The 12,537-nt window shown below is 39.1% G+C and overlaps 1 protein-coding gene across 4 annotated transcripts in view; it reads left to right on the top strand.

Annotated features, from left to right (window-relative positions):
- The window catches only part of mlip (muscular LMNA-interacting protein), a 32,198-nt gene that overhangs the window by 9,372 nt on the left and 10,289 nt on the right, over positions 1-12,537 (top strand). For 2 of the 4 annotated variants that reach the window (XM_035663361.1, XM_035663360.1), the window contains 9 exons: positions 2,687-2,824; positions 3,363-4,979; positions 5,724-5,795; positions 6,315-6,410; positions 6,496-6,579; positions 6,677-6,736; positions 8,700-8,747; positions 10,397-10,459; positions 10,585-10,710. In XM_035663361.1, the coding sequence (XP_035519254.1) occupies positions 2,687-2,824; positions 3,363-4,979; positions 5,724-5,795; positions 6,315-6,410; positions 6,496-6,579; positions 6,677-6,736; positions 8,700-8,747; positions 10,397-10,459; positions 10,585-10,710 (2,304 nt within the window). Of the gene's footprint in view, positions 1-2,482; positions 2,825-3,362; positions 4,980-5,723; positions 5,796-6,314; positions 6,411-6,495; positions 6,580-6,676; positions 6,737-8,699; positions 8,748-10,396; positions 10,460-10,584; positions 10,711-12,537 lie in introns of those variants that run through there. The other 2 variants (XM_035663359.1, XM_035663357.1) reach the window with 2 other exon arrangements.

The raw sequence follows: 12,537 nt of genomic DNA, 5'->3' as shown, positions 1-12,537 counted from the left end.
ATATATATATATATAAACATGTAATGGTTGCTAAGGGTTCAGCTACCGTGTTAACTAGCCAAAAGAGCAGCAGATGTTTACAGCCAGGTGAGAACACCTTTAGTCTATTTGTGAGCTTTACATACACTCCAACACCGCACAGGATCTGAGTTTGTGAGCCTTATCTCGGTTGATGCAGTTGGACCAAACAGTGACCTGTTTCTCCTCAGATGCAAAATTTGTTTCTTAGTCCGCACACACACATTTTGTCAGGTATTCTGCTAAAATTGGTTTGACAGTAATCCAAAATATGGTTAACAGCTGTTTGCAGTTTAGAGTGAGCGACATCTTGTCGTATTTACACATGACAGATTAGAAATGCTCCCTGTGGTGAGACAGCTTCCATAGTGAGATGCTAGAGGGTAGAATGTAAAGGATTACCTGTGGGACAGCTCATTAATCCTCCACTGTGATTTGGAGCCACCTGATAATGTCCTATTCAAAAGAAAGGAATTTCCTCTTTGTCCCATTGCGTTATTTTAAATTAGTGAGTGTAACCTCAAGTGGTCATTATCAGTTTGTATTCCGAGTGGCCACCATTGATCTGAAATATGAGGCACTATCACACAATACTCAGAGCTTCCCTGCATAATTTATCCTCGCATTTAAAATGAGAGGATTTCTTTTCTATACATGGCCCATTATGCATCACACATCATCTTCAAACAGACTTAATCAGATAAGATAGGCCTTTATTGATCCCCAAAGTGGAAATTCAGGAGAAATAGTTGAGATGATGTCTGGTGAGCAGATATATTCTTTCTGAAATACCCAGTTATATTCTGAGAGTTTTTATACCGGAATAAGGCACATTAGGTTCAACTAATATTTAAAAGTAACCATAATTAATTAAGCAAATGGGTTTTAAATTTGTGAAAAACTTTGCCTGCAGCCTGAACCAGAGCAAATGTAATCAAATTAATTAAAAATATTGAATTCTTATATTGAAATGACTATAATTTATCACACGTGCATGACCGAACTATGTAGCAAGGCTTTATGGCAATTCATTTGAATCATTACGGTATGCCAGCTGGTTTACACATGAACAACTCACAATGACTCACTGTGCATTTAATTTATGTTCTAAATATAACTGCTTTTGACATACGATATGTGATGATATTATTGACATTAGCTGCCATTTGTACTAAATACGGTGCCAGGAATAAGTGTAATTTTGGCAGCCTTTTATTTTTTTGATTACTGCTTATCTTCATTAAGGTAAAAGAACACCAGTGAGAGAATTATTTATTTCATTTAGGAAAGAAGGGTGTCATTATCATGTGGTGTCATATGTATTTTTGGCATCATAATTACCATAAATGTGTGAGTTCATGTCAGTAATGATGCATGTCATAAGCAGTTACCCTTCTTAGCTCCACTTAAATGTCACACATATTATCCTGGAATTTTCCGTTAAGCCGAGTTCACACATTTACAGTAAACCATACCCACCCGAATCACATTTTATAGAATATAATAGCCTGAATTTATGTTTTTGTTAGATAACATGAAATTGCTGCCAACAAGTCTATAAAGTCAAATAAATTAATAAAAAATTATATTATAATTATACACTCTAACATAATGTAAGAGCCAGCAGGCAATTAGCTTAGCTTAGCATAAATGCCATAAAAAGAAAAGGCCTGGCTTTGAGTTTTAGTATGATTTAACAAATGAGATGTTATCTGTTAATTAACAAGCTTTAGATGTGCTGGTAGGTGGACTTTTTACCTTTGTACACAGCCAGATTAACTGTTTCCCTCTGCTTCCAGACTTTATGCTAAACTAAGTTAACTGTCTGATGGCTTTAGCGTCATATTTAATGCCAAACATGAGAGTGCTTTTCATTTTCTCATCCAGTTCTCAGTAAAAAAGAAAACTCTTTCTTTAGATTTTACATTTATACAGTTTAACATAATCAGCCCCCCAGGTGACCCAATTATCTTGTTATCTTGGGATAACGACAACAAATAACTGCAAGCAAGGCCTTTATTAGCTTCCATACTTAAGTACAGTTGAGTTACTTTTTCCAAAAATTACAATAAAGTTAATTGTTTCAACACTTTGAATGACTTTTAAATGATGTTTTCCTCACAAGTGACCTCTTGTGGCCCTGCGAACAATGACTGCATCTCATCAGTGAAACCATTTGGGGAGGAGGTCCGGGGGGATGATGGATGGTTGTACAAAGTGACTAGATTTTCACGGGGCTCCGGTCTCGTGCCAGCAGTCAGTGTTGGTTTCCCTTAACCACCACCCCTTTCCCAAACTTTAATCAGACAGTTGTCTAAACTTAGCTTTAGGTTGAGTAAGATGCTAACTCTGGCAACACAATTCCTGTGTAAAGGATTTAAAAATGTTGGGAACTTTTACTAGTCGTACAAAATACTTCTTGTCATTTCCAGTATTTACACACTGTACTCAGACCCCTCCTCAGTTCTGTGTATGAATCATGTCCTACACCAATGTCAGCAGGACATATACGTGTCACATGTACATGCACATTATATGTGTGGGGCATGTCTGTGTGAAACCAAGCACACCCCTGAGCTCAGAGAGGCTGGCTGAAGTTCACCTCGGGTTTTCTCAGGTTTCACTTGCTCAGTTCCTCCTAAACATTTGCTTCATTTTCTCCTGTCAGAACTTAGCTGTGTCCCATGAAGAGACGACCACGGAGACCATGTCGGACGGGAATATTTTCAAAGTAGAGAAAGTCTTTATCAAGGACTCTGTGGAGGGAAGAGCAGGAAACACAATCCAACCAGGGACAAAACCTCAAGTAAGTACAACATGAGCACTCTCAATGTCATATGGAACCTATGACAAAGAGCTTTGATGTTATATATATTTATATATCTACATGTATATACGTGTGTGTGTGTGTGGGTGTGTGTATTTGTGTGTGTGTACTGTATGGATACTCTAAATCTGTGTATTTTTACAGGTTAAATATACACTCATCAAGTTGATAAATAATAAGAAATTGTCAGGAGATAAATTCAAAATTTAAATCAAATGACTGTCCAAGGTGAACATTTATTGCCTTTCAAATCTGACATTTTAATTAGATCTTAATAATAAGAAACTAGTTCATTCATAGGATCTGCTCTATAATGGGTTTATTTTAGTTCTACTTTTGCAGAGTGTCAGATAGCGGCTTCTTCTCTGCGTGAATTAAGCACAACTGACAGAACCTATTAACTTGTAATTAATTTAATTTGCACAACACTTTGGTTAGTCTGGCTTCAAAGTACTTGAAGTGAAAGTCGGATAAAGCACTTTAGTTTCTATTTAATGAAAACGTTTTTGTTTTTCAGTTAAAACCGTCACTGGATCACGTGAGCCTCTCTCAAACCAAAGCCTCTCCTTCAGTCAGCGCTCAGTCTGAAAATACGCTCAACCACGTGGCTGCCGGGACAGCCTTTATGGAAACAGCTGTTGATAAACACAGGGGCATTTCCCAGCGGCAGTGTCACGATACTGCTGGACTTTCTGAGGTTAGCTCGGGTTTCTTTGCAAATAGAGCGTCTGTGTCAGAGGACAGATCGAGCCCCACGGACTCTGCAGACCTGTTCCCCACCCCAGCTTCATCCAGAGAGTCCATCCTCTCAGAGGGCTCGGACAAAGAGAAGAGCTGGTCCGCCATGCAGCTCTCCTCTGTCACCTCTCCTGTCTCTTTCAGTGGCACTGTTTCTCCCTGCTCATCTGTCCTGTCTGGTATCTTCTCTCCTGCTGTCGTCCAGATCAAGAGGCACTTTCTCGCGCCTGGCTCTAGTCTGATTCACACCCCTCAAACCTGTTTCTCTTCCTGCGAGAGCCTGTCCTCTTCTGTCTGTCCCCAGTCCCCTCCTCCCCGGCACCGGCCTCCTCTCACCCGACTCTCCCTCCTCACTGCCATCCTCAGAAAAGGCCGTCTTCCTGTTCTGTCTCCCACTCTGCAGAGGCCTTACACCCCCTGCTGGCCTGTCAGCCCTGTGACCCTGTCCTTCTGTAACGCGTGCTCAGCAGCCTCTAGCGTGGCCTCCATCCCCCTGGAGTTTTCCTCCCAGTTCTCCTCATCAGCGTCTATAGATAGTCAAAGCCACGTTCACAGGGAGCCTAATAGATGCATCACTGCTCCACCGCCTGTGCAGTCAAATGAGCTCAGCAGAGCGTGCCCTCAAACTCAAGTGAAAAGATACTCGGAGCAGATTCGCTCGAGCAGCGCACCTAGGTGGGAGCAGGTTATTTCACCCCTGGCAGTGCAGAGCAGAACATTAACCCGAACTCCGCTACCTGTGTTTTGCTCAAACTTTGAATCGGTTTCTCCACCAAAGCATGAAGAAACAGACTGTGCAACTCCCAAAAAACTCACACAACACACACACACCTCTATTTTGAAGTCCCCTGAGCTGAAGTCCAGCACCACTCACATGTACCCCAAGGGCAATGCAGATAGTAACCTTAAAAAACTAATTTCCCCATCCTCTCAACTTATTAATCAAAAAGAGACCTCTGCGCCCCAGAAATGGAATCACCCGCCAAATTCATCTCTTTCAAGGCTTCACCTGCTTTCTCAACAACTGAGATCCTCCCCTTCCAGCCCTACTCAGCTTCAGCCTTCACGCTCACCCGGTGTCACGCGCACAAGCACGGCATCACCTCTGCCATCTTTACAAAACACAGCAGGAAGGTGTGAATCAGGGAGGAGCTGCCCTGATTCCAAAAATGCCACACCACGCAAAGCCCACTGTCTGTCTCCTTCCCGCTACACACCCATTGCTTTCTCTGGATGGCCATCACCCACCGGCTCCCCTACGCCTACGCCCTCTCCAGCTCCTCCACCAATCAGAGACCTCACCCCGTCCCCTTCTCTCTCCTTGCGCTCCACGCCCTCCCCAAGGCCGGGGAGTGGAATATCAGACTGCAGTGACAGGGAGGGTAAAAAAAGAAAGGTAGCCGCTCTGCTTGCCATTTGCATGTTTGAACTGAGGGTATTATTTATTATCTTATGTTCCCCCCGTGACATACTGTTCTCCCACGCTATGTAGTTAAAAACAAATTTAACTCACTTGATAGCTGGATATCAAGTGCTGTGTGGAGCTGTTTTTAGATTTCTGTTCATCTGTTTGTCTTAGCATGTATTGATGTTGATGTAGATCTTTGCTTCAGAGAGATTTCAGTCATACTGAACATTGCTGGATTTTAATGATTGACACATGTGAAATGTCATATGTCGAGGCAAGAGGGAGCCCATCATCCCAAAATCAATGCAGCAGCTTTTTAAAACTCTGGTTTCAAGGCCAGTTAAGTAACACCATAGTATGTATTAACCATCAGAAATCCAATTTATGTATTGCAAGCAGGGAAATATAAGTATAATGTGGGAAACTGTCGTCTAGTTTTCTTGCCTGTCGTATAAACTGGACTTTATGGTGACATTTACAGTCGGTCAAATGAGTCATCTGAGCAGCAACAAAGCGATGTGGTCTGGTTGTTGCCATTGGGCCATCGAGTGTGGCTGTCTGTTTTGCATTATTAGTAGCCTGCAGCAGTGTGAGATAAAGCATGCCTAAAGACACGTAAAACACATATGATAGAGACACGTTCTGCACAGTTTATCTTTAGTAAAATTCAGACATTTGAATTGTGAATGAATTTATATTCATTGTGTGCTCTTCTCTCTCTATAAACTCTAGACAAACAAGATTAAGTTAAGCTACAAATCGCTTGCTGCAATTCCCACAAACACCCTTCTGTTGGATCAGCAGGTGAGTTCACTTATTTGACTCTAATCCCACTAATACATTGTTATCCTGTTAAATATTCAGCCATATGACTCCCTAATGTGAATTGATGCACATGCAGCTATAAAATTTGCATAAAGAATTTGGATTTCTTTTAAGAAAAAGCATTTTAATTGCCCACTTATTAGGCTTAATAGAGAATTACATTTTGTAATTGCAAAACCTTGCTTGGCAACAATAACAGAAAACCCATACTGAAAGGATTTACAGGCTATAGATAATACAACTGAAAGAGCAGCAGTTTTTAAACCTCTGAAAGTCAAATCACGCTCAAAGAGACATGGAAACATGGCATTTTGCTGAGTTATTCACACCACAGTATGATACATTTAGAGCTGCAGAGGAGGGAGAGCTGTCTGTGAAGAATACAGAGTGGATGAATATGAATTGCTTGGAAAAGATGTTGCACTTATGTTGTCTGAGAAAAGAAAGCAGCAGTTTTAGCAGGGATCTCACTCAGTTCACTCTGCTTTGCATTCACAGGCAATAGACGAGCAGGTAGAGAGAGAAGAGAGTCCGTGTGACACGCTGGACCGAGGTGTTACATTGGACAGAGGTGTTGCTGACACCCATGCTGAGGTATTCCTGCACACATCACTGCTGGTTGTCACTGCACACTTCATATGACAGACAGGTAACATCAATCATGTTGTGCTTCCTGCAGATGTGCTCACCTGCTCAGCTCCGTCAACAGTCAGAGGAACTTTATGCAGTTATTGATGAAATATTGGCAAATTCCATTCCAGAAGTGAGTTCAAGTAACTGCATCATATATATTCAAACATGTACAAATGTTGATTTGTAATATCAAAAGAGATTTAATGTTTATTTTTGCAACCTTTAAGGGCAAAACATCCCAGTCACTGCAGTCCTCCAGATCATCGACTCCAAGTGGGGGTGTGCAGGTACAGTATGTTTCTTTAACTGCATGTGACACACATAGCAAGCTCATATGCTCTTGGTTTTACCCTTAAGTTTCTTCAATTAAAAATGTTGGGAAATATGCTTATTTACTGATAGTTATATGAGCAGGAGATGATTTAAAAACAACAATTTGTGGGTTTACAGCCTGACATTTAATGTACGTTTACATCAGCCGGGCACAGTGACTCCAGGAAGACACAAGAAATAGTCTGGCACGTAATTCCCGTAAAGCCATCTTGTCATTTTTACACTTTAGTTGTTTGAATTAAACTAGATATAACATGTTAATGAGCGAGCTTTAGAAGTGCTGGCAGGTGGATTTGGTCACAATTGGAAAGAGCCAGGCTAACTGTTTCTGTCTTTATGCTAAGCTAAATTAGCTGACAGCTTTAGAAAAACTGAATTTGTATTATACTGTTTTCACACATCTGATATTGAGCTTGACATATTTAGTATCTTATGAGACTTTGGGATGTTCAATGGAATTAAAAATAAAGTTAGAGATTGTAAAGATGAAACCAAATGTGATCAAATCTGTCAGCACCACACAAATGCAATCTGACACAAACAAAATCACAGGGCTGTCAATTTAGTTTGTAGAGCATCAAACAGCCACAGCATGTTTCTAAATCAAAAAGAAAAGCAATAAATGTATCATATAACTAGCGTGTCAAAATTCTCCAAGGAACCTTGAGCCAAATGAAAAACTAATTAAAACTAAAATAAGGAATACACAATACACAATTGTTTTGTAGAAACATGTTAAATATTTTTTTATGCATGGTGGTTTTTATTTATTTAGCAGGGCCAATACACAATACATGAATAGTAGAATAAATGTAGATAATTATCAGCTGTAGTCCCTGGGTGGATGCCTCTAGTGCACAGGTTACAGCGATAAAGATCAGTAGTAGTAAATCAAGTCCTCACATTATGTTGTGTAAGGACATTATCATACACTATTACACTGTGTCTGTAAAAAACAGACACAATGAAAAACACCATATAAGAACTAAGAATCAAAACCCAAGAGTAACAATCACAACCAAACACACAGTACCATTGTCTGTCAGAGGCTTGGCACACAACTGTTGAGTGTAGTTAGATATCACAGTTAAATTGACACATTTATTGTGGTTGGACTGGATGTCTGACAATGCGGTGTGTCCATTCACACCAAAGCTGACAAGTTGCAAATTGCATCTTTTCATTCTACTTTGACTTGACAATTTAGTGTTGTGTTCAAGGACAACAACAACAATGTGAGACAACGCCACACGTGTGACTCTGGATGTTCATAGTTTAAACATCTCTCAGCATCAACATGCAAGAAGTTATGTAGCTAAAACTGGAAATTATTAAATTAAGATCAAAAAGAAAATAGGACATAAAAACTGTGGTAACCTTCGGGCCACAACAACTGTGCAAAAGGGCTCTGTACTGCGTTTTAGTGAAATACAAACTGGAAGTGAGATAAAAAAAGACTGTATAATCATCAGATTATACAGTCAGAATGAAAGAAATGAGAAGACCTCTGTTCATTATTCATCAAAGGACTGGTGGTTTCCAGAAAAAACAAGTGCGTGTGCGTTCACACTGTCACCCATCAGACTTTGGTGTGAATTTAGTTGATCCAGAGTACAGTCATGAAATTGTGTGAATTTCAATCACTGACTAGGAAAAAAGAAAATAACTGCCGCACAATAAGAGAAAACACTTAAACTTAAGAATAAGTAAAAAGGAGGAAAAACACTTAAGAGTTCAGATGTTTTCAATGAGTCCATGAGTTGTCTCCACCAAAGATTTCTTTTTACATCTCAGTCACTTTTGACTGTCACACATTTGAAATAGTGGATGAATCATTTTCAGATGATTTCCCCACCTGTTGAGGCTTGTGTAACTCTGTTCTTTTGTTTCAGTTCTTTCTTTCTTTTTCACTTTCAGCAGAACAACTCATCATTTACGAAATCCTTGGGACGTGAAACCAAATACGTGAGTAGGAGTGGGTTTGAATGAATGGAAAACGGTTTTCTCAGGATTTTTACTCCCACGGGACCAGAGTGACAACCCAATACTGACTACTGATTATTTTTTCATATTAACTTTCAGACAATTTTAGTCCCCAATTCACAAGACTGTGTAAGTTAAGACGACAATCAAAGTTATAAAGAGAATAATTTCCATCAGGAATTCTATTACTTCAAAAATATGAACATGGAGTTGATGTAGCATGAATAGACACTGGTTCTTTGGAGGGATCTATTGGCAAAAATGTAATATCATATTCATAGGTATGTTTGTATAATCACTTGAAAATAAGAATTGCTGTGTTTTTGTTACCTTAGAATGAGCTGTTTTTAACTACAGACATTGTGGAGGCCGCCATGTTAAGCCGCCATGTTTTCTACCCAGAACAGACAAACCAAACACTGACTCTAAATAGGGCCTTTCAAGATTTGTTTGTGTTTTGTGGCCATGGTAATTTCGAGTAAGCTGCAATCTGCAACTACAAAGCTAGATGTAACTAAATCCTACACACTGGACCTTTAATGCACAAGTCAGAAAAGAAGGTCGATACACTCTCATCTGGTTAGCCCAGCTTAGACAGGAAACAAAGGGAACAGCCTGGTTGTATGTAAAATCCTACCCGCACCTCTAAATCTGACTAATTACATTACACACCTTTAGAAAGGAGACACTCCTTTTTAAACATGTGTTAAGACAGAAAGTAAGACACCTTTTTGTCTTGTGTCATTTCCGTGAATTTGAACACTGGACCGTTGGTATTTATTTGGCCCAGATTGTCATAAATAATTAATAACATAAAAGAGATAAAAGCAACAAGATGCTGTGACAAGAATAAGAAAAACTCAAACTTTAGATGAAAGAACACTTTTATTAAATTAATTAATCACTTATGGAGTATTATTGATCTGTTTTCACTTGTCCATTGCACTGATTATCATAAATAACAGATTGTTGATGTAATTTGACCTGTTTTAAACCAGATGAGAAGAGTACAGCCGCCACTGCTTGAGGAATTTATGATAAAGATATAAAAATGCGTTTGTAAGATCCTACAGCTTAATGACAATCTTAGCTACTGAAAAGATGTTTACAATGACACACCTGTCACCTGTGCGTAATGGTAGGTGCGTCCTGTAAACACACTTCATTTTTCCACATGACCAAGCCCAACCCAAACTCCCCTGTCCCAAATTTCACACATTCTCATGTCGTCCCCCTAATTTCTAAAATGCTGAACTCTCCCTTTAGTAGACTGTCTTCTTTCATGATCTGAGCACACATTACAAATAACTGATGGCAATACTGGGAATTATTGTTGACATTTTCATTTATTTTGTCACAAGAACATGCCAGCAGTTGCATCAGTTAATTAATTGTGGGTACATCAGAACAGAAAGCAGATGTTTCTGCACATCTGGTGCCATAAAACTAACTTTAATAACAAACCACTGGATGTATTTTGATTTTACATTTTTTAATTTCTTGCTTAATGCAAAATGTCCTCAATCATTTAATACTTTTACTTAACCTGCAAATGGTTTTGTTATCAGTATTTCAGTTTAGAGAGACACTAATAACTATGTTGATGTTTTTCTTCCACATAATTTATTCAGGCATCTTTATGCAGCTTGCACCCATCTACCGGTGTGGAAAGAAACCTTATGCATCCTAAAAAGGTAGACATTCAAGTATTACATTCAATTATTATGTGATGCGACTTCTATAACACTGATTATGTAAAGTGTCTTGGAAAGCTACTTACGAGGATGAATTCCTCTCTGCTGTCAATCTGTCTGTCCAGACGAAGCCCGGGGTTATTCGCCCAATGACGGCCATTCCAAGACTGACGGTGGGAGATGAAGAAGAATTTCATCCAAACCCCTTCAGGCAGTTTGACGTCAAGAAAACCTTAACTGACAACAAAAAGGTATGCTGGTGGCATTAGGACAGGAATCTGTGTCTGTTTAGGTTTTCAAACCCACATAGTCATACACAGTAGTTTTTAAGTGACAAGTGTTTTTTGTATCTCACACTCCTTGTGGTGAAATGTGTTAAAAGAAAAGTGTCTCATGAATTTCATGACAGTTACAATTGACTCCAACTTTGACAAGTTCAAGTTAACTAAAGAAACTCCTCAAAATATAGTCTGATTCTCTGCTCTTCCCTTCTGTATATGTGTGTATGTCACACAGGTAACACATCTACATTGTTGTCGAAATACTTCTACATTTACAGCAAATGTAAAGAAAAAACAGAAGTTCAACAAACTTGTTTCTAGCTTGTGTGTACCAACTAATCCTGCTAAATGAGCAGTAATAAATATGCAATTTTATATTTATCACACTGTACAATCAAAAGTCAGTTTACAGTGACATGAAATAAGAAAGAAAAAAATACAAATGATTAAGTAATGGTTTGCGTATAATAAATATATCTATAATGAGAAATTCTTAACTCAAGGGTCACATACTAGCTTTTTCTGGAGCTCTTCAGCCCCCCCACTATAATCGCATTGAGCAAAAAGAAGAAGGTCTTGTGATACAGTTAAACTGCAAAAACCTAGTAAGGGAACCTTGAGTTTAGACTATTCTATCACAGAGAAATTATAGTTACATTTTGCCAGTTACCTTTCTGATGAAACAGACCCAATCTTGGGTTCATTTGACTACAAACATACTTTAATTTCTCTATTTAATCAATGGAGAGTTCTTTACCTCTTCCTTGTTATTTTTTATTTATTTTTAATTATTTTCGAGGTCTCCATCTGGTATTATTGCTTCATGTTTCAATATGAAGGCCCGTTATGATGGAAGATTGACATGTTCTATATTGACTGAAGATTTCACACTGGTACTCTCTTGGAGGCCCTTATGGTAGATCAAAGATGATGAAGGGGCCCTCTGGGGTGCTAATCCTAACTCTGATTTAGCCGTTTCACCATAAATGCATCACAGATTTCTGTGTGCTGGTCCCCTGTTTATTTTGTTCCAGCCTGAGTCTGCCACTTACTGCACATGGAATAGGGAACCACATTAAGTTTCAGTGAGAGAGTTTGATCTCATCATCTTCTTTCCCCCCTTATATACTGATGTCTACTCTTCCAAATAGCCACTTGTTGGTGGGTAAAAGTCTCATATTTGAGGTAATAGCAAATGGTGAAGTTTCACATTTTATGTAAACACAGCCTTAGTGTGACAGAACCACTCCACACTCTGCAAAATAACACCACTCTACAGCACTCACATCTCCAGCTTCTGAATTTCTCACTGTCACATGTGTGTATGTGTCTGTACATTGTGTTGGTGCCTGTATGTGTGTGTGTGTGTGTGTGTGTGTTCCTAACAGGCAATACAACCATTACCATTTATCTGATAAAGTTTGTTGTTGCTCCAAATATCCATCAGGTATAAAGTCCTCAATAGAATGATTAATGTGATGCTGGGGAACTGTGGATGGCCTCCATCTATCTTTTTAACTGAAGCCATCTCTTCTATGACAAAATCAATAGGATATTAGGCTTAAAGCTCTCTGTTATTTAAGAGTAATCGGCTCCTGTCTTCATTATAACTAAGAGAAAGTTAGTTAGGTGAAGTGATTATCTCAACATCGATTATCTCGTTATCACTGCACCTGACAGTGGGTGGGATATATCACGCAGCAAGTGAACATTTTGCCCTCGAAGCTGATGTGTTAGAAGCAGGAAAAATAGGCAGCTTGAGGATTTGAGCGACTTTGACAAGGGCTAAATTGTGAT

Source organism: Morone saxatilis, unplaced genomic scaffold (genome assembly GCF_004916995.1).
Source record: "Morone saxatilis isolate NCDOM2014 unplaced genomic scaffold, NCSU_SB_2.0 Contig19, whole genome shotgun sequence".
In the NCBI taxonomy this organism is placed as follows: domain Eukaryota; kingdom Metazoa; phylum Chordata; class Actinopteri; family Moronidae; genus Morone; species Morone saxatilis.
Note: the sequence above shows the minus strand (reverse complement) of the source record. Positions and strands in the feature narration are given on the sequence as shown.